This window comes from Salvelinus namaycush, chromosome 4, assembly GCF_016432855.1.
Source record: "Salvelinus namaycush isolate Seneca chromosome 4, SaNama_1.0, whole genome shotgun sequence".
NCBI lineage: Eukaryota > Metazoa > Chordata > Actinopteri > Salmoniformes > Salmonidae > Salvelinus > Salvelinus namaycush.
The window spans coordinates 49013004-49035611 of NC_052310.1; the positions used below are offsets into that span (position 1 = coordinate 49013004).

Consider the following 22608-nt stretch of genomic DNA (forward strand, 5'->3'; position numbering starts at 1 on the left):
CTTAACCAACAGTTCAAGAAGAGTTAAGAAAATATTTACCAAATAAACTAAAGTAAAAAATTAAATAAAACATTTATAAAAAGTAACACAATAACATAACAATAACGAGGCTATATACAGGGGGTACCGGTACCGAGTCAGTGTGCCGGGTTACAGGTTAGTTGAGGTAATTTGTACATGTAGGTAGGGGTGAAGTGACTATGCATAGATAAACAGCGAGTAGCAGCAGTGTACAGTACAAAACAAATGGAGGGAGGGGGGTTCAATGTAATAGTCCGGTGGCATTTGAGTCTTATGGCTTGGGGGTAGAAGCTGTTAAGGAGGCTTTTAGTCCTAGACTTGGTGCTCCGGTACCACTTGCCGTGTGGTAGCAGAGAAAACAGTCTATGACTTGGGTGACTGGAGTCTCTGACAATTTTATGGGCTTTTCTCTGACACCGCCTATTATATAGGTCCTAGATGGCAGGAAGCTTGGCCTCAGTGATGTACTGTGCCGTATGCACTACCCTCTGTAGCGCCTTACGGTCAGATGCCAAGCAGTTGCCATACCAGGCGGTGATGCAACCGGTCAGGATGCTCTCAATGGTGCAGCTGAAGAACTTTGAGGATCTGGGGACCCATGCCAAATATTTTCAGTCTCCTGAGGGGGAAAAGGTTTTGTCGTGCACTCTTCATGACTGTCTTGGTGTGTTTGGACCATGATAGTTTGTTGGTGATGTGGACACAAAGGAACTTGAAACTCTCGACCCGCTCCCCTACAGCCCCGTTGATGTTCAGCCCTAAAATGTCCTGTTGTCCACGATCAGCTCCTTTGTCTTGCTCACATTGAGGGAGAGGTTGTTGTCCTGGCACCACAACTGCCAGTTCTCTGACCTCCTCCCTATAGGCTGTCTCATCATTGTCGGTGATCAGGCCTACTACTGTTGAGTCATCAGCAAACTTAATGATAGTGTTGGAGTCGTGTTTGGCCACGCAGTCATGAGTGAACAGGGAGTACAGGAGTGGACTAAGTACACACCCCTCAGGGTCCCAGTGTTGAGGATCAGCGTGGCAGAGGTGTTGTTGCCTACCCTTACCACCTTGGGGCGGCCCGTCAGGAAGTCCAGGTACCAGTTGCAGAGGAAGGTGTTAAGTCCCAGGGTCCTTAGCTTAGTGATGAGCTTCGTGGGCACTATGGTTTTGAACGCTGAGCTGTCGTCAATGAACAGCATTGTTAAATAGGTGTTCCTTTTGTCCAGGTGGGAAAGGGCAGTGTGGAGTGCGATTGAGATTGCGTCATCTGTGGATCTGTTGGGGTGGTATACGAATTGGAGTGGGTCTAGGGTATCAGGGAGGATGCTGTTTATGTGAGCCATGACCAGCCTTTCAAAGCACTTCATGTCTACCAACGTGAGTGCTCCGGGGCGGTAATCATTTAGACAGGTTACCTTCGCTTCCTTGGGCACAGGGACTACGGTGGTCTGCTACATAACGTCCCAGGGATCAATAATTGTTTTCATTGCACAGAAGGGTAAATTCTTATTAGTCTTTGTGTTTTATGAAGAGGCAAAGACCTGTCCTACCCATTGCCTCCAACTTTTTATGTTCTGCCCCTGCTGTGTTTCTTGTAGAAATGCAACATCAGTCTTTAGCTTTTTCAAGTACATAAGGACTTGTTTTCGTTTAACAGGTCTGTTCAGTCCATTAACGTTTAATGATGTATGATTTACTATCTTAACCATATTGTTCACTCAAAAAAATAATGCAAATGTCAGGAGTTAGTGTAAAATATTCTATTGCCTATTTTGGGTGAGCCTGTAGTCAAACACATATTATAAAGTGAAGGTCTCTCACAAAACAATTCCCCTCCTCCCCACAGTGCTGTTCTTGAATACTCCCTGCACAAACCCCCTAAATGAAATTTCTAACATGAAGACAAACGTGAAGGTGAACCTGGAGCTCGAGCCCAGTAAATTAACAAAAATTTAGAATTCTTCACCCATCCTTATATGATGCAAGTCAAAAACCAAACCAATAACGGGAGTACTGATCGCAACACACCTACTATGACAGAATGCAAAATACAAATGTAAGCCATCATGGCTTAGCCATATAAAATAGTCTCACAAATCATTTTGATGCCTCTGAGGACCATGACTGTCCCAAATAACAACTTAAAAACAATGTCACTCTGGTAAAAACAAATAGTTTGTTTCCATGGATATTGGGATCTTAGCTCATTGATCTGTCAGTAAACTATAGTATAATCCAGCAAAGCAGTCTGAACCAGTTATGCAAGTAATAAGGCAGGCTAGTGGGACACAGCCCAGCTAGAAGTGAAATTAACCCAGTCCACTAACCAATCAACCATGTCCTGAGCCAGTCGCCTGCAGTCAACAGAGAAATGTTGCGACTTCTTTGGGCGTTTTGAAGAATCTTCTCTGTCCGCCATGGATGATTCTCATTGTTGCATGTTGAAGCAGTGCAAAGGGAATGTTCTTGGAGGTAAGTTATTTTTTCACCTGGTCAAATTCCTTCCTGTGTTTGACCATCATGGGACTCATGTCTGGAAATAATTTAATTGCCTCCTTGTTGTGCAGCATCACTCCTTTCTCCTTGAAGTGTTTGGCTGCGGGATTGTGGTTTCTGATTAGGTGATGGGCGAGTGACCTGTGTGCCCATTCGACAACCAGGGATCAGCGAATTGTTCTTTGCCCAGTAGGGTGGGAATAATGGCAGCGGAGAAATCAATGGGGTCTGTCCCCTCACAGCCCTCAAGGAGGCCGATAATTCTAATGTTGCTTCGCCTACTGTAGTTTTCCAAATGGTCGACCTTATTCATCAGGTATTCGTTGTTTTTGTTTCGCAGTTTCTGTAGTTCCGTCCCCATTCCGTCTAGCCTGTCCTCAGCATTGCTGATGCACTCTTCAGCTTCTTCCATTCGTGATCCTAGCGTGCTGATGGACGTTGCCAAACCTGAGATGGAGTTTTTGATTTCAGCCAACTGTGCTGAGATGGAGCAACTGAACTCAGTTGTTTACAAGTTATATTGTGTTGTAAGGGAGTCATTGCCTTCTTTGATCACTTTGAGGATGTGAGCTAGCCTAGCTTCTTCCTGAGATGTCATGATGCCATCTTGGGTTTCCGAGGAGGCCATGGTTATGGGTTCTTTCTCCATCGTTTCTTGGTCTGTTTCAGTGCTTCCCTTGCCTTTTTTTGTCTTGTAGGCATATCACCACTCTTGGCTACAGTGTGGTAATCAGTATGGGTGAAGTTATCAAGTTTTAGGATAAGTTTGTTAAAGATTTTTCGGGAGCTCTTGGTCACGCTTCTTCCTTGCTTCGCTGCATCACGTGACCCGAGCATCATTATTTCTAAATAGCTTACACTTTCTCACTCTGAACTTCTAACGTGAGTGGAACGTGTGGCTGGTGCCAATGATCAAGAGCATTTGCCAAACCATCAGATAAGCGGGTGTTGGCTATTGCCGGTTAACGCTTGACCTGATTGAATCTAGGCGAACTTGGCGACATAATTGCAACATAAAAGTACAAAGGGATGGAAAGGAGAGGTAAATATTGACAAGGTCCTGAAAAAGATGGTCATGAAACGTCAATATGTCAGTGTCCATGACAGGGCCCAGAGGTGAAGGAGGGAAGGAGGGAGCTTTATCTGAACAGGCCCGTTGGTCGACCAGAAAAAGCCATGTCCTCTTACCACATTTTGAGTGAATTTCTCAAATGAACGGTCCTGAATGCCTCCCTACTTAACCAAAAAAATTGGAGAAAAGAAACAAAAATAAAGGGAAAGACAGAAAAGAAAGACAGAGCTGAAACTGAAAAGTGAAGGAAACGAACTAATCTGTGAGGAGAGTCCCTTTGAGAAATAATAGCGAATATAAGGAAATGCTGATGTATTTACGATGAGAATTATACAATGATACTTAACATAACACAAACCATAAGCCCAGCCTGGTCTCAGAGCAAAACGTATATTATTTTACAGAAATCCGTGCCGCTCCATTTTAGTATGATATATTACGTTACGTTAGGTAAAATTGCATTGGCCTACCTTAATCTGGGATATTCAAATTGGTATGATCTGTTACTTTTGGGTTGACAGTAGATTACTTAAGGAAAAACAAAAGGAGGGTGGTTGGTCAGGGTGGATGGGTAGGCATATAATGCAAACAACTAGCAACCTAAAGGTTGTGTGTTCAAATCTCATCACGGACAATTTTAGCAACTTTGCAACTACTTAGTACTTTTTTGTTATTTAAAACTACTTAGCATGTTAGCTAACCCTTCCACTAACCCTAACCCTTTAACTTAACTCTTAACCCGAACCTTAACCCCTAACCTAACGTAGCACATCATACTAAGGCAGTCAAATGTAATATAAAATACTAAAGCAGTCGAAAGTAATATATCATACTAAACAGGTCAAGACATAGGATACTATACTTCCTACAATTCGTATTATATTGTATGACTGCTATTACATTGGTAGGCCAATGTTATGTAACCTAAAGTAAAGTAACATATCATACTACATGGCGTGGCACAGATTTTTTTTTACATATAATATGCTTGGCTCTGAGACCATGTTGATAAGCCATATTTTGCAAATCATGAAGGAACTATAATTTGAATTTCCCCATCATCACAACCAACCTTACAGGCTTATGAGGCATTTTCATGGCATGTGCAAATGCTGCTAGTAATTCCTTCACTGCTGGAGGCACTAATGTCATTATTCCAGGCCCCAGGCAGAGAAGAGCAGGGCAGACAGCCTGGCAGGTTAAGGCTTTGAAGACCTTACCTTCTTCTTGGCCTGTAACAGCTCCTGATAGGCACTGGAACGGATGAAGCGGCTATAGGAGTCACTCTTCATCAGCTTGAAGATGTGATCCTGTCAACCACAAGGAAATGGTTCAACCACAGGTCACGTAGTAAGAACCCTTGATACGATTCAACGTTCCAGAATACTTTCTGTTCTGATGAATGTACTGAACAGTATAGTAGCTTATTCAGCTGATACATAAGTCAGTAACTTGCCTATGTAAAGTTCACTGACATATTATTATAGCGTTACCTGTGCGTCTTCAAAGGCATAGCGTCCAGGGTCCTTGACATTCTGGGTGGTCTTGTCGTAGCTCTTAGAATCAACGTTGATGGCACTGGGAGCTCCAGAGGCCAGGAACTCCTGCCAGATCTCCTGAACCCGGGTCGGGACCTCCCGAATCGGCCTCTTCTTCACCTCCTGAACCGCCAGCCAGAACCTGCAAGACACAACACAGGGAGTGTGTAAAAAAAAAATATATATATAATTTATATACAGTAACAGTCAGAAGTTTGGACACTCATTCAAGGGTTTTTCTTTATTTTGACTATTTTCTACATTGTAGAATAATAGTGAAGACATCAACACTATGAAATAACACATATGAAATCATGTAGTATGACTTGATGACAGCTGTGCACACTCTTGGCATTCTCTCAGCATCAGCATCATGAGGTAGTCACCTGGAATGCATTTCAATTAACAGGTATGTCTCGTTAAAAGTACATTTGTGGAATTTCTTTCCTTGTTAATGCGTTTGAGCCAATCAGTTGTTTAATGACAAGGTAGGAGTGGTATACAGAAGATAGCCCTATTTGGTAAAAGACTAAGTCCATATTATGGCAAGAACAGCTCAAATAAGCAAAGAGGAACGACAGCACATCATTACTTTCAGACATAGTCAGTCAATCTGGAAAGTTTCAAGAACTTTGAAAGTTTCTTCAAGTGCAGTTGCAAAAACCATCAAGCATTATGATGAAACTGGCTCTCATGAGGACCGCCACAGGAAAGAACGGCCCAGAGGTACCTCTGCTGCAGAGGTTAAGTTAGAGTTACCAGCCTCAGAAATTGCTGCCCAAATAAATATTTCACAGAGTTCAAGTAACAGACATACAGTTGAAGTCGGAAATATACATACACTTAGGTTGGAGTCATTACAACTCGTTCTTCAACCACTCCACACATTTCTTGTAAACAAACTATAGTTTTGACAAGTCGGTTAGGACATCTACTTTGTGCATGACACAAGTAATAATTCCAACAATTGATTACAGACAGATTATTTCACTTATAATTCACTGTATCACAATACCAGTGGGTCAGAAGTTTACATACACTATGTTGACTGTGCCTTTAAACAGCTTGGAAAATTCCAGAAAATAATTTCATGGCTTTAGAAGCTTCTGAAAGGCTAATTGACATAATTTCAGTCATTTTGAGGTTTACCTGTAGATGTAACATCTCAAGACATCAGTCAGGAAGTTAAAGCTTGGTCGCAAATGGGTCTTCCAAATGGACAATGACCCCAAGCAAACTTCCAAAGTTGTGGCAAAATGGCTTAAGGACAACAAAGTCAAGGTATTGGAGTGGCCATCACAAAGCCCAGACCTCAATCCTATAGAAAATTTGTGGGCAGAACTGAATGTGTGTGCGAGCAAGGAGGCCTACAAACCTGACTCAGTTACACCAGCTCTGTCAGGAGGAATGGGCCAAAATGCACACAACTTATTGTGGGAAGCTTGTGGAAGGCTACCCAAAACATTTGACCCAAGTTAAAAAATTTAAAGGCAATGCTACCAAATACTAATTGAGTGTATGTAAACTTCTGACCCACTGGGAATGTGATGAAAGAAATAAAAGCTGAAATCAATCAATCCCTCTCTCTACTATCATTCTGACATTTCACATTCTTAAAACAAAGTGGTGATCCTAACTGACCTAAGACAGGGAATTTTACTAGGATTAAATGTCAGGAATTGTGAAAAACTGAGTTTAAATGTATTTGGCTAAGGTGTATGTAAACTTTCGACTTCAACTGTATCTCAACATCAACTGTTCAGAAGAGGCTGCGTGAATCAGGCCTTCATGGTCGAATTGCTGCAAAGAATCCACTACTAAAGGACACCAATAAGAAGAAGGGACTTGTGTCATGACTGTCCTGATCAGGTCAGGTTACAGGAGACCACAACCCTACAGATTATCTCTCACCCCCAACAGAGGAGGAGAGATCTAGGGGTATGAAGATGTAGGGGTTTTATGACCCCTCACGGCCATTGTAAATCTTAGGCAACAGACAAAATTCCTTTGTCCTCTCACTATGGAGAACCGGCCTCAGAACATTAAACATTCAATAAATGGACTTTGGAACAATGGTTTCCGTCAGCCACAATGGTGGTAATGACGATAGATGTAATATGAAAATGTATGTCATTTTTGTTTTGGTATTAAAGGTTAAAGGACGACGTTATTACGAAAACATTGAAACTTCAAGAGTTTTCCTAGTATATGCTTGATGTTTATACATTGTACAGTGTGTTGAAAATGTCCAAATCAAAGAGAATGTTTTGGTAAAGATGAAATGTTTAGTTAGTTGTCTAAAATTGGATTTGAGTCAAATCTAGACTTTGCCTCTTAACTTGGTACACCCAGAGAATTGTCCCAAAGGCGGTTACGCCCACTTCCGACCCGAGGGTATAAGACATGTGAGTTAAGAATTAACATACCAGACTAAGTGACCCAAGCTGCAGCAAAGGTCTGAGTAGTCAACGAACCCAAAACGCAACACGAGGTTGAAGACAAAGGAATCCCTTTCTACCCATGCTACGGATGAATAGCTGCGTCTAAGCGGGTGAATTCAAACCATACCACCCCCCATCGAATCGTGGTATCTACACTGTTTTCATTCCTACGCTGTGAGCCCTGAGCTACAGGGCTGGCTGTCCTCAGAAGAACCCTTTCAGAATAAGGGCGAGGAATCAGACCACTAAGCAAAAAGGACACTGACATCGTGAGGACAACCAGAGAAGTGCGCCATCCGAGAAGACGAAACGGTCCACGCAGAGACCCACAGCGGAGACCTTCAACACGTATTTACATCATTATATTCTGACCCATAAGAGCGGCAGTTCGGGGCAAGGTTAGGGTTAAAATAAGCATAGCTGACAATTGCACCCAACTGTATATTTCTCTCGCATACTTTCTCTTTTCTCTCTCTTTTAAATCCCCATTTTGGGTAACACGTGCCAGAGTGTGTTGGCCCGTTGTACTAAGTTCTAATCAATAGCCTAGACTGTGTTTTTGTGTATGTGTATCTTTTATTTTCATTTTAGCTTTCTAGTAAATAAATAATCAACTAAAATTGGTGTGGTACGGACTCATTGGTGGGACTCGGGTTTGTGCAGATTCCCGGATTATGCGACGTTCAGAATGTGACTGTAGAGGAAATTGATAAATTAGCAACTATTGTATAATCGATATTCTGATCGATATTCTAAAACTAATTTTCACATGGTGCCCCAGGTTAATGAGTTCATATTTGCCTGATTAATTTAATCACGCAATTATAAACCGCTAATCATTTGATGAGCAGCAGTCGTCACATTAACTAATACAATGTCACGACACTTGCTTGGGCCAAGAAACACAAGCAATGGACAGACAGTATGAAACATTTCTGGGATCTTTCATTTCAGCTAAACATGTTGCGTTTATTTGCGTTTATCATTTTAACTCCTCTATTTTGCCTTTCTCTATCACTCTTGAGGCTAATATAGGACTACCAACATATTACATGTGTGCATGCTTGTGCATGTCTAGTCTAGGAAAAGCCGTTTTCTCACCATGGATTCTTAAAGGAATTTCTGTATATTATTAGAGATTTTCTCTGGAAATATTTGTCTGATATACAGTTGAAGTCGGAGGTTTACATACACCTTAGCCAAATACATTTAAACTCAGTTTTTCACAATTCCTGACATTTAATCCTAGTAAAAATTCCCTGTCTTAGGTCAGTTAGGATCACCACTTTATTTTAAAAATATGAAATGTCAGAATAATAGTAGAGAGAATGATTTATTTCAGCTTTTAATTATTTGATCACATTCCCAGTGGGTCAGAAGTTTACATACACTCAATTAGTATTTGGTAGCATTGCCTTTAAATTGTTTAACTTGGGTCAAATGTTTCGGGTAGCCTTCCACAAGTTTCCCACAATAAGTTGGGTGAATTTTGACCCATTCCTCCTGACAGAGCTGGTGTAACTGAGTCAGGTTTGTAGTCCTCCTTGCTCGCACATGCTTTTTCAGTTCTGCCCACACATGTTCTATAGGATTGAGGTCAGGACTTTGTGATGGCCACTCCAATACCTTGATTTTGTTGTTCTTAAGCCAATTTGCCACAACTTTGGAAGTATGCTTGGGGTCATTGTCCATTTGGAAGACCCTTTTGCGATCATGCTTTAACTTCCTGACTGATGCCTTGAGATGTTGCTTCAATATATCCACTTAATTTTCCTGCCTCATGATTCCATGTATTTTGTGAAGTGCACCAGTCCCTCCTGCAGCAAAGCACCCCACAACATGCTTCACGGTTGGGATGGTGTTCTTCGCCTTGCAAGCGTCCCCCTTTTTCCTCCAAACATAACGATGGTCATTATGGCCAAACAGTTCCATTTTTGTTTCATCAGACCAGAGGACATTTCCCCAAAAAGGATGATCTTTGTCCCCATGTGCAGTTGCAAACCGTAGTCTGGCTTTTTTTATGGGGGTTTGGAGCAGTGGCTTCTTCTTTTCTGAGCAGCCTTTCAGGTTATGTTGATATAGGACTTGTTTTACTGTGGATATTTATACTTTTGTACCTGTTTCCTCCAGCATCTTGACAAGGTTCTTTGCTGTTGTTCTGGAATTGATTTGAACTTTTCACACCAAAGTACGTTCATCTCTAGGAGACAGAACACGTCTCCTTCCTGAGCGGTATGACGGCTGCGTGGTCCCATGGTGTTTATACTTGCGTACTATTGTTTGTACAGATGAACGTGGTACCTTCAGGCATTTGGAAAGTGCTCCCCAGAATGAACCAGACATGTGAAGGTCTACAATTTTGTTTCTGAGGTCTTAGCTGATTTCTTTTGATTTTCCCATGATGTCAAGCAAAGAGGCACTGAGTTTGAAGTTAGGCCTTGAAATACATCCACAGTTAAACACCTCCAATTGACTCAAATGATGTCAATTAGCCTATCAGAAGCTTCTAAAGCCATTACATCATTTTCTGGAATTTTCCAAGCTGTTTAAAAGCACATTCAATTTAGCGCATGTAAACTTCTAACCTACTGGAATTGTGATACTGTGAATTATATGTGAAATAATCTGTCTGTAAACAATTGTTGGAAAAATTACTTGCGTCATGCACAACGTAGATGTCCTAACCGACTTGCCAAAACTATAGTTTGTTTGCAAGAAATGTGTGGAGTGGTTGAAAAACAAGTTTTAATGACTCCATCCTAAGTGTATGTAAACTTCCGACTTCAACTGTATTTTAATTCATTTTCAGTACTCAGTTATGTCTTTTGCTGGTGATAACATCACATCTATCTAATTATAGGGTAATTCATGTGACGTATTAGGTGTAAAATTTCACCTCTGACTCTCACTCAGTTAGATAATATCAACTCTCACTTAGTTACATTACCAGATGGACCTAAAGATTACCCCTGGGCAAAACAGTTCAGAGAAGTACCAGCAGAGGGAGTACAGGAAACGTGAAAGTTTATGCAAGGATACGTTATGATTGTGTGAGAGAAAGGAAGTGAGTGTATGCATGTGGGGGTGTACGTGCATACATGTGTGTTATGTGTATATGTATGCACTGTATCCCCTACCTCAGGTTCTCTGAGCTAAACTCAGACTCCAGGAACTTGAGGAACTGCTCCCTCCCCACCTGATCCTTGAGAACCTCATTGATTCCGAACGCCCACCTCTTCACCCTCTGCTGACCTGGCTCCTTACTGGGAAGAGACACACGCAGTCAGACACCACAGTGTATAGAGGGAAACCTCAGTGAACAGTACACACTACACAGCTACAAATCATTATATTATTACCTGACATCCCTCAGGAGATGGTTTTCAGCAGTGCAACTTACAAAGCATTTTCTGGTACCACACACTATACTTGTACCAGTGTAAAACAACACAGATTAAAAAAAAGTAAAAAGTAAAAAAGACAGTCCAAGAAGACAAACCTGGCCTCCAGCTCCCACACAGTGGTGTCGTCTGAGATCCAGGGGTTGGAGGGGTCGGTTGGTGTGATGAAGGGGTCATATTCCACATATTGCTCTGTATAGGCCAACAAACTGGGAGAAAGAAAACAAACTATTCAGTTCAGTCAGGTAAAGTGGACAGAAAAGGGAACAATGTATCATGCCGCCTGGGGAACTCAGGATATGACTAAGAGCAGTGCTATTCGAAGATAGCAGGAAGTGAAGTAATGTAGCATATTTACTCTAACACAATAGTGAGTAACCCAGGACACTAAGGATGGGAATCTACACTCTGTTCAGTGTTACGGCACAGGAAATGACAAAAAGCCTTAGTGCTGATGATACACATCCGGGTATTGTTTGGACTAAACACTTTAAGGTTGTCTAAATTCTTAATTACTGGCTACAATAAACATTAAAGAGTTCAACAATGGATCAATGGGGGGGGGGGGGGGGTGAAGAGAAGGAGAACTTAGCTCACCTCTCGGCCACTTTGGACATTTTCAGTCGATGTCTGTCTAATTGCCCTCCCCAATAAGTGATCTGGAACAACAAGGGGAAATAATATTTTGTGAATTTCGGGGAACTAGTCAAACTGACAAGACAGTAACAGTGTTGCCATCATAAGTGTATGTTTTGAAAGAACATTTTCCTTCCAAACATGCATTCTTGCAATGCAAAAGAAAAGCAACCAGGCAGTCCAGCACCCCCTACATTACCTGGTCCTGTAGCTCCTCCTCTGTGGCCGGCTTGGCCTCTGGGGCAGGGGTGTGGGTGGGGCTGTGGGTGCGCACATCATTCTGAGGCCCATATACAGACTGAGGCAGAGAGACAATCAAACAGAACCCACCAAAGTCAAACTCGAACAACAGTGTTTTCAAGTGACCTGTTTTTCAGAAGTAATGGATTTATCAGACACTCTAACCTTTCTTGTCTTGTGGGGGTTTTTCATTCTGGAGGACTTCTTTATGTCAACTTCTGTTGTGTTTACACATCCGGGCTGGAGAGCAACAAAAATTAGCAGTATAAATTAATAAAATAAAGACTTTCAGAGAGCATTCTCTGCTTGTTCTTATTGATTCACTAGCAGCTCAGGTAGGACTGTTTAGTGAACCCAGCAAACCATAGCCTACTTCTTCTATTGCAATTTGCTACATGCGTAGTCAAACATGGTCTTGTGAAATATGAATGTAAAAATTCGAACAAAAATTCTAAACAATCAATGTATCACTGAGAAATAAAACATATTGTCGGTACATCCTGCATGGGTAAACAAAGGGTACAATCAAGGCATCCTCCAGGATCACGGTGGTTAAGTGGTTTGACGAGGCTGCTGTGAAATCAGAAAGGAACCTGATTATAATGCTCCGAGAATGCATAAATTAATCCTGTTATTTTCCAATTAAGCTCATGGCTAGAGAAGCAGATCCATTCCCGAGTGTAAGCTAATGCTAAGAAGGATATGTGTCTGAATGGATGATGAGGTCAAACAGACCACTGGAGAGCTCTACGTTCATTTTTTTTTGGGGGGGGGGGATTGACAGTACAGTAATAACATTTAGATATTACGGCAGACAAAGAAGAAAGAAAAAATCTTTGCCTTTACCAAGCTCTGAAAATGTGACTATTATCCAAACCCATTACATTATTCACACTGAACGGTGAAGGAAATTGCTTTGTAGACTGAAAAAAGCACAGGTTACGTTCTTTGTCATTTTATAAAAAAACATCTAATAAAAAATCCATGCCAATTACTACAATTTCTAAGATAAGAACAACTTAGGTTTTTGACAATTAATATTTCTAAACATGTATGCATGACAAACGACAACAATATTGCACAAAGGAATACTAAGTTTACTCGATTGAATACCTATCGTGGAAGTTCAGCGCTATAGCGCGATTTAAATTTAAAGGCAATGTTCCCGTGTTCGCGGAGACTGCATTCACAGTAAACGCTGCATATGTCAGCTCAATCGGAAATTAACTTAAAATTTTAATTATGCTACAAAGCTGAACTTCAGCGATATGGATTTAATTTGAGCACAGCCTCCAGGTAACTGAATACTGCAGTGGAAACTTTGCCCAAATACTGTAGCTAAATGTTATGTTATGAAAATAATGTGACTCTTGTAGCATGAGATTTTAAAAGCACAATAAACTCACCACAGGTCTGTGCACATCCCAAAATGCTCTTTCTTGACTATCGAGAATTTTCCTCTCAATCTTATCCCTTTTCTTGTCAACTCTGAGGAGATACACAGTACAGGCAATTACTTTTTTGGTATTTTACATAAACATATTTTGTGTAATTATTACTGTTTTTTCTTTGCCACTTCCCCTGGCCTAAAATATGGTGTTATTAGGAAACTGATGAGAAGTGGTAGTTAGAGATGAGGGCATATCAACGCATACAGTACTACATTTGTTTCATTTGGAAACTTACTTTGCTTGGGCTTCTGCTTGCATAAATATGAACTCCCATTTTCTGGCAAATGCTCTCTGTAGCCTCGCTAAGCTCTCCTGAATCAACAATAAGCATAAAAAATCCAGGCAGTTATCCCATGACATACAGTGGCTTGCGAAAGTATTCACCTGCCCTTGGCATTTTTCCTATTTTGTTGCCTTACAACTTGGAATTAAAATTGATTTTGGGGGGGTTTGTATCATTTTATTTACACAACATGCCTACCACTTTGAAGATGCAAAATATTTTTTATTGTGAAACAAACAAGAAACAAGACAAAAAAACAGAAAACTTGAGAGTACATAACTATTCACCCACCAAAGTCAATACTTTGTAGAGCCACCTTCTGCAGCAATTACAGCTGCAAGTCTCTTGGGGTATGTCTCTATAAGCTTGGCACATCTAGCCACTGGGATTTTTGCCCATTCTTCAAGGCAAAACTGCTCCAGCTTCTTCAAGTTGGATGGATCCCGCTGGTGTATAGCAATCTTTAAGTCATACCACAGATTCTCAATTGGATTGAGGTCGGGGCTTTGACTAGGCCATTCCAAGAGATTTAAATGTTTCCCCTTAAACCACTCGAGTGTTGCTTTAGCAGTATGCTAAGGGTCATTGTCCTGTTGGACGGGGAACCTCCGTCCCAGTCTCAAATCTATGGAAGACTGAAACAGGTTTCCCTCAAGAATGTCCCTGTATTTAGCGCCATCCATCATTCCTTCAATTCTGACCAGTTTCCCAGTCCCTGCCGATGAAAAATATCCCCACAGCATGATGCTGCCACCACCAGGCTTCACTGTGGGGATGGTATTCTCGGGTTGATGAGAGGTGTTGGGTTTGCGCCAGACATAGCGTTTTCCTTGATGGCCAAAAAGCTCAATTTTAGTCTCATCTGACCAGAGTACCCTCTTCCATATGTTTGGGGAGTCTCCCACATGCCTTTTGGTGAACAGCAAACGTGTTTGCTTATTTTTTTATTTAAACAATGGCTTTTTTCTGGACACTCTTCCATAAAGCCCTGCTCTGTGGCGTGTACGGCTTAAAGTGGTCCTATGGACAGATACTCCAGTCTCCGCTGTGGAGCTTTGCAGATCCTTCAGGGTTATTTTTGGTCTCTTTGTTGCCTCTCTGATTAATGCCCCCCTTTCCTGGTCCGTGAGTTTTAGTGGGAGGCCCTCTCTCTGCAGGTTTGTTGGGGTGCCATATTCTTTCCATTTTTTAAATAATGGATTTAATGGAGCTCTGTGGGATGTTCAAAGTTTCTGATATTTTTTTATAACCTAACCCTGATATGTACTTCTCCACAACTTTGTCCCTGACCTGTTTGGAGAGCTCCTTGGTCTTCGTGGTGCCGCTTGCTTGGTGGTGCCCCTTGCTTAGTGGTGTTGCAGACTCTGGGTGTAACGAATGTCGTCGGGAGAAGGAGAAGAGGACCAAGGTGCAGCGTGGTAAGTGTTCATATTTTTTATCACTAAACTGAACAAAACAACAAAAGACGACAAACGAACAGTTCTGTAAGGTGACGACACACACAAAACAGAAAATAATCACCCACAACTCAGTGGGAAAACAGGTTACCTAAATATGGTTCTCAATCAGAGACAACGATAGACAGCTGCCTCTGATTGAGAACCACACACGGCCAAACACAAAGAAATAGACAACATAGAACACCAGACATAGAATGCCCACCCAAACTCATGCCCTGACCAACCAAAATAGAGACATAAAAAGGATCTCTACGGTCAGGGCGTGACAGTACCCACCCCCCAAAGGTGCGGACTCCGGCCGCAAAACCTGAACCTATAGGGGAGGGTCTGGGTGGGCATTTCACCGCGGTGGCGGCTCTGGTGCGGGACGTGGACCCCGCTCCACCTTAGTCTTGACCCACTTAGGTGGCGCCTCTGGACCGGGGACCCTTACCGCCGACCCCGGACCGGGGACCCTCGCAGCGGGCCCCGGACAGGAGGGCGACTCTGGCTGCCCCGGACAGGAGGGCGACTCTGGCTACCCCGGACAGGAGGGCGACTCTGGCTGCCCCGGACAGGAGGGCGACTCTGGCTGCCCCGGACAGGAGGGCGACTCTGGCTGCCCCGGACAGGAGGGCGACTCTGGCTGCCCCGGACAGGAGGGCGACTCTGGCTGCCCCGGACAGGAGGGCGACTCTGGCTGCCCCGGACAGGAGGGCGACTCTGGCTGCTCCGGACAGGTGGGAGACTCTGGCTGCTCCGGACAGGAGGGAGACTCTGGCTGCTCCGGACAGGAGGGAGACTCTGGCTGCTCCGGACAGGAGGGAGACTCTGGCTGCTCCGGACAGGAGGGAGACTCTGGCTGCTCCGGACAGGAGGGAGACTCTGGCTGCTCCGGACAGGAGGGAGACTCTGCCTGCTCCGGACAGGAGGGAGACTCTGGCTGCTCCAGACTAGAGGGCGTCGCTGGAGGCTCCGGACTAGAGGGCGACGCTGGAGGCTCCGGACTAGAGGGCGTCGCTGGAGGCTCCGGACTAGAGTCTGACGCTGGAGGCTCCGGACTAGAGGGCAACGCTGGAGGCTCCGGACTAGAGGGCGTCGCTGGAGGCTCCGGACTAGAGTCCTTCGTTGGAGGCCTCGTGCCGTAACTCCTCACTGGAGGCATCGTGCCATGGATCACCACTGGAGGCTTCTTGCCATGGATCATCACTGGAGGCTTCGTGCCATGGATCATCACTGGAGGCTTCGTGCCATGGATCACCACTGGAGGCTTCGTGCCATGGATCACCACTGGAGGCTTCTTGCCATGGATCATCACAGGAGGCTTCGTGCCATGGATCATCACTGGAGGCTTCTTGCCATGGATCATCACAGGAGGCTTCTTGCCATGGATCATCACTGGAGGCTTCGTGCCATGGATCACCACTGGAGGCTTCTTGCCATGGATCATCACTAGAGGCTTCGTGCCATGGATCATCACTGGAGGCTTCTTGCCATGGATCATCACTTGAGGCTTCTTGCCATGGATCATCACTGGAGGCTTCGTGCCATGGATCACCACTGGAGGCTTCTTGCCATGGATCATCACTGGAGGCTTCGTGCCATGGATCATCACTGGAGGCTTCGTGCCATGGATCATCACTGGAGGCTTCGTGCCATGGATCCTCACTGGACTGGAGAGACACACAGGAGGCCTGGGTCTGGGAGAAGGCACAGGACTCACCAGGCTGGGGAGACATGCAGGAGGGCTTAGCACAGGCACAGAACTCACCAGGCTGGGGAGACATGTAGGAGGCCTTGTCCTTGGCCGAGGCACCGGATGCACTGGACCGGGGAGGCGCACTGGCGGTCTCGAGCGCAGAGCTAGCACCACTCGTCCTGGCTGGATCCCCCCTGTAGCCCGGCAAGTGCGGGGAGTTGGAACAGGCCGCACTGGGCTGTGCTGGCGAACTGGGAACACCGTGCGTAGGGCTGGTGCAGTATACCCCGGGCCGAGGAGACGCACTGGAGACCAGATGCGCTGAGCCGGCATCATCCCTCCTGGCTCGATGCCCACTCTAGCCCGGCCGATTCGAGGAGCTGCGATGTAGTGCACCGGGCTATGCGTGCGCACTGGGGACACCTTGCGCTTCCCCGCATAACACGGTGCCTGCCCAGTCACTCTCTCGCCACGGTAAGCACGGGGAGTTGGCTCAGGTCTCCTACCTGAGTCCGCCAATTTCCCCGTGTTCCCCCCCACCCCCCCCCCCCCACCCAAGAAAAAAGAAAAATATTCTGGGGCTGCCTCTTGTGCACTTTTCCTCGAGCCAACTCCTCATAGCGTCGCCGCTCCGCCTTAGCTGCCTCCAGCTCCCTTTTCGGAAGGCAATACTCTCCCGGCTGTGCCCATGGTCCTTTGCCGTCCAAGATTTCCTCCCATGTCCAGGAGTTCATTCCACCACGCTGCTTGGTCCCTTGTTGGTGGGGGGTTCTGTAACGAATGTCGTCAGGAGAAGGAGAGGAGGACCAAAGTGCAGCGTGGTACGTATCCATAATTACTTTTAATCAAGATGAATACACGAACAAAAACAACAAAACGACCAACGAACAGTTCTGACAGGTGCAACAACCACTAACCAGAAAATAACCACCCACAAACAAAAGTGGGAAAACAGGGTACCTAAGTATGGCTCTCAATCAGAGACAACGATAGTCAGCTGCCTCTGATTGAGAACCATACCAGGCCAAACCCATAGAAATAGAAAACCTAGACCTACAACATAGAATACCCACCAACATCACACCCTGACCAAACTAAAAATAGAAACATACAAAGCAATCTACGGTCAGGGCATGACACTGGGGCCATACAGAACATGTTTATACATACTTAGATCATGAGACATGTAGTGTCTTAGCTCTTATTACTTATTTATATAATAAGAAAGACTCTGAATACAAGAAATGGTACTGGAGCTTCACATTTTACTGGAATCAGTTAGTACCAGAATAACATAGAACAACACTGCGCATGACCAAGGATGCTCCATTCTTAAAGGGGACATCAGTAATTAACAGAACATAACATTCCCTCTCTTATACAATCAGAGTTACTTTTACCAAACCACAACTGAAACACTTCCCAGAACTTGTTGTGGTTATTTTGCATCTTTTAATTTGAACAGTTAGTTTTTGTTTGTTTGTTTATAAGTCCAGTCTGTCTGGTGGACGGTGCCTTCGTTCTGGGTAGCGCCTAGGATTGTCTGGAGGCTCCTGAACATCCTCAGTGTGTGCTTGCTCCCTTATAGGTTCTGCTATAGCAGCACCTTCATCAACACGTTCCCTTCTTTCAGCCTGGGGTCTCTTTACTGCTCCACCGCCCTCTACAGTTCCCTGTGTGTCACTCTCAGGAGCTCTCTGTGCCTGTTCTCTCTCGATTGTTGTGCTGTTTTCCGTGGAATGCATTTGGTTAATGTGACGCCGCCACATTATGTCTGGGCTCACTTGAACCTGGTAAGTTCTGGGTCCCGTTTGTGTATGTACGGTCCCTCTTGTCCATTTCCCTCCTCTTCTGTAGTCTCGCACCATCACTTCCTGTCCTGTTTGGAGATGGCGCTCCCGGCCACCGGAGAGCATCTTGGCTTGTTTGTTCAGCACTTCATTACGCCTGTTAGGCTTCATGATGTCCAGCCGTGTGCGGAGAGGCCTCCCGAACATCAATGCGGCTGGGCTTTCATTTGTCGTGGCATGTGGGGTGTTTCGGTAGGAGACCAGGAACTTGGCCAGTTTTGTTTGCAAAGTCCCTTCGTCTCGTTTTGCTGCCCGGAGTCCTTGCTTTAGGGTTTGCACAAAGCGTTCTGCCAGCCCATTGGTGGCAGGGTGGTACGGAGCTGAGGTTGAGTGTTTGATTCCATTTACTGACATGAATCTTGTAAACTCGTCACTTACAAAAGCTTGCGCGTTGTCACTTACTAGCTGCAGCGGCAATCCGAAGCGTGCAAACGTTGTTCTGAGACACTCTATCGTCTGAGCTGAGGTGGAGGAGTCAGTGCAAAACACCTCTGGCCATTTGGAATGGGCATCAACTATAACCAGAAACATGTGCTTTTCAAAAGGACCAGCGTAGTCCACATGAATTCTCTGCCATGGCTCTGTGGGCCATTCCCAAGGGTGGACTGGGACAGGAGCAGGCATGTGAAGGGTTTCCAAACATCCGCTACAGTTCTTTGCCATATTTTCTATCTGTTGATCCAGACCTGGCCACCAGAAGTGGCTCCTTGCGAGCAGCTTCATTTTGACAATTCCAACATGACCTTCATGTAGTTGCTGCAAAACCTGATGTTGGCATTTCTGGGGTATCATGACTCTCATTCCCCACATCAAACATCCTTGGTATGTTGTAATTTCATTTCTCCGCTGGAAATACGGAGTCAGCTCCTTTCTGCCAGTAGCTGGCCATCCTGACATGGTGTAGGTGTACACTTTTGACAAGGTCACATCTTTCCTTGTCTCCTGTTTGATAACTGTGCTTGTGACCGGTAGTGCCTCGAGCTGAGCGGTATGGAAAATGTCCACTGCATCCACACTCCTTTGTCTTTCTCTTGTACACGGCAGTCTGGATAATCCATCTGCATTTGTGTGGAGGGACGACGGCTTAAACTCAATGTCATACATATGACTGGCAAGGAACAAGGCGTATCGCTGTAACCTGGCTGCTGTCATTGCCGGAATGCCTTTCTTTGGACTGAAAATGGAAAGCAACGGCTGGTGATCCGTAACCAGTGTGAAACGCTTGCCATATAGGTATGCGTGGAATTTCTTGACGCCCCACACTAGCGCCAGTGCTTCTTTGTCGATTTGTGAGTAGTTTTTCTCTGCATCGTTCAATGTTCGTGACGCGAATGCAACTGGCCTCTCTGACCCATCTTTCAGTGTGTGTGAAAGGACGGCCCCTAAGCCATAAGGGGACGCATCACAAGCCAACTTCACTGGCAGTTCAGGGTCGTAATGCATCAGGACCTGTTCAGATGTGATGAGCCGTTTTGCCTCCAGAAATGCATTTTCACACTGTTCTGTCCACCGCCATGTCCTATTCTTTTCCAGGAGCTGATTTAGAGGCTGGAGTACTGCTGAAAGGTTTGGAAGGAATCTTCTGTAGTAATTGATCAGTCCCGCAAAAGATCGCACTTCTGTGATATTTTGTGGTCGTGGTGCCTGTACCACTGCCTCGATTTTGTCCTGTGTTTTGTGCAATCCATTGCGGTCAATTTCATGTCCACAGAAGACAATCTTGTCTTTGAAGAACTCACACTTCTGTAAGTTTGCCTGTAGACCATACTCTTTCAGTCTTTTCAGGACCTCTTCCAGGTTAGCTAGGTGTTCTTTGTCGGTGCGTCCTGTTATGATCATGTCATCCAGGATACACTGGGTTCCTGGGATTCCTTGCAAAATCTGGTCAATAGTTCGTTGCCAAATGGCTGGGGCCGATGCGATGCCAAAAACCAGGCGGTTATACCTGTATAGACCTTTGTGTGTGTTTATTGTCAGGTACTGTTTGGAGCTCTCTTCAACCGGTAGCTGCAGGTAAGCCTGTTTCAGATCGATTTTACTGAAGTGTTTCCCACCAGCTAGTGCAGCAAAGATGTCCTCCAGACGTGGCAAGGGGTATTGGTCCACATGCAACATTGAATTCACAGTTACCTTGAAGTCCCCACACATTCTAACAGACCCGTCTTTCTTCACAATAGGAACTATGGGTGTGGCCCATTCGCTTCTGTCCACTTTCGTCAGGATCCCTGTATCCTGCAAGCGATCGATTTCCGCTTCCACCTTTGGTCTCAGGGAGTATGGAACCGATCTGGCTTTGCAGAATTTTGGGGTTGCGTCATCTCTCAGTACAAGTTTTGCTGTGAAGCCTTTTACTGTTCCCATCTGATCACTGAAAACTGTGTTGTATTTCTTCCGCAAGTGTTCCAGTGTTTGTTCTGTGTCTTTCTCTTTGGACTGGAACGTGTGGAGCATTTTCAAATCACACCAGTTCAGCTTTATTTTTGAAAGCCATTCCCTGCCAAATAATGGGGGGCCAGTTCCAGGCACCACATACAGCTGTAACTGCTGTGTTTGCCCCCCATAGCTCACTCTGACCTGCAACGCCCCCATTGGGCTCAATCTCTCTCCTGAGTAGGTCTTCAGCAACACATTTGTGTTCTTCAGCTTGATAGCCTTGAAGTGCTCATTGTAGACAGTAGTGGAAATTATAGACACTGCAGATCCTGTGTCCAGCTCCATTTTGAGGGGTTTGCCTTCGATATCTGGTGTCACCCATATTATGCTACTGCTGGGAGAAGTCACTGTGTTTAACTCCATTGTACCAATTAATCGTTCATCTGAATCACTGCCACTGTTCTCTGCTAGTGCATTCACAGACCCTTTAATTTTCTCAGTTTTCCTGTTGTGACTGAATTTTGCTCTGCATGCTCTTTGAATGTGCCCCCTTCTACTGCATTTGTGACAAATTTCGTCTTTGAAACGGCAGTCCTCTGCTCTGTGACCATCTCTGTCACACCTGTTGCATTTTTCGGCCAAACGGGGGCGCTGTCGGCTGCGCGAAAACTTGTGCAGGGAAGTTTGTGATAGGTCAGTATTTCTTTTACTTTGCAACTCAAATGCATCTTTCGTCGCGATTTCCATAGTCACAGCAATTTCAACAGCCTTTGCAAACGTGAGATCTGATTCTGTGAGCAAACGTTTTTGAATGTGTTCATGTTTCAGTCCACAAACAAATCTATCCCTTAATGTGTCATTTAGGTTCTCTCTAAACTGGCAATGTTCAGACAGTTTCTTCAACTCTGCTACATATGTACTAACACCCTCACCCTCATTCTGATCTCTCTTGTGGAAACGAAAACGTTCCGCGATGAGGAGTGGTTTAGGTGATAGGTGATTTTGCAATATCTCCACAATCTCTGTGAACGTTTTATTTGAGGGCTTCAGAGGGGCAGTCAGATCTCTTAGCAAACTGTACGTTTTTGGGCCAATTAAACTCAACAACGCTGGTACTCTCTTGTTATCAGCAATGTCGTTTGCAATGAAGTACTGTTCCAGTCGTTCAATGTAAGTTGCCCAGTTTTCTTGCGTGTCCTCAAACACATCTATTTTCCCGATGCTAGCCATTCTCTTTACCTCCGGCTCCACGGGTCTTTGATCTGCCGCCTCGTTCTCGTTAGCTCTCCCCTCGTCGTCACTGCTTGCTAGCTGTTGTGCTACAGGGTCAAAATCTTCCTCTCTTCCTACGAGCTCCATCTGCATTCGTGATGCACACTGCAGGTATCCCATCCTCGTCGCCATTGTAGTGTCTTAGCTCTTATTACTTATTTATATAATAAGAAAGACTCTGAATACAAGAAATGGTACTGGAGCTTCACATTTTACTGGAATCAGTTAGTACCAGAATAACATAGAACAACACTGCGCATGACCAAGGATGCTCCATTCTTAAAGGGGACATCAGTAATTAACAGAACATAACAAGACAGATCATGTGACACTTAGATTGCACACAGGTGGACTTTATTTAACTAATTATGTGAATTTCGAAGGTAATTGGTTGAACCAGATCAT

General features: G+C 44.6%; 1 protein-coding gene across 2 annotated transcripts in view; it reads right to left on the minus strand.

The window, feature by feature from the left end:
- rgs7a (regulator of G protein signaling 7a) overlaps positions 1–22608 on the minus strand; it is a 101117-nt gene that overhangs the window by 3773 nt on the left and 74736 nt on the right. The window contains exons 7-16 of one of the 2 annotated variants that reach the window (XM_038991949.1): positions 13523–13599; positions 13243–13324; positions 12002–12076; positions 11796–11894; positions 11558–11619; positions 11059–11169; positions 10697–10822; positions 5074–5260; positions 4801–4890; positions 3742–3744 (exon numbers count right to left, since the gene is read on the minus strand). In XM_038991949.1, the coding sequence (XP_038847877.1) occupies positions 3742–3744; positions 4801–4890; positions 5074–5260; positions 10697–10822; positions 11059–11169; positions 11558–11619; positions 11796–11894; positions 12002–12076; positions 13243–13324; positions 13523–13599 (912 nt within the window). Of the gene's footprint in view, positions 1–3741; positions 3745–4800; positions 4891–5073; positions 5261–10696; positions 10823–11058; positions 11170–11557; positions 11620–11795; positions 11895–12001; positions 12077–13242; positions 13325–13522; positions 13600–22608 lie in introns of those variants that run through there. The other variant, XM_038991948.1, reaches the window with a different exon arrangement.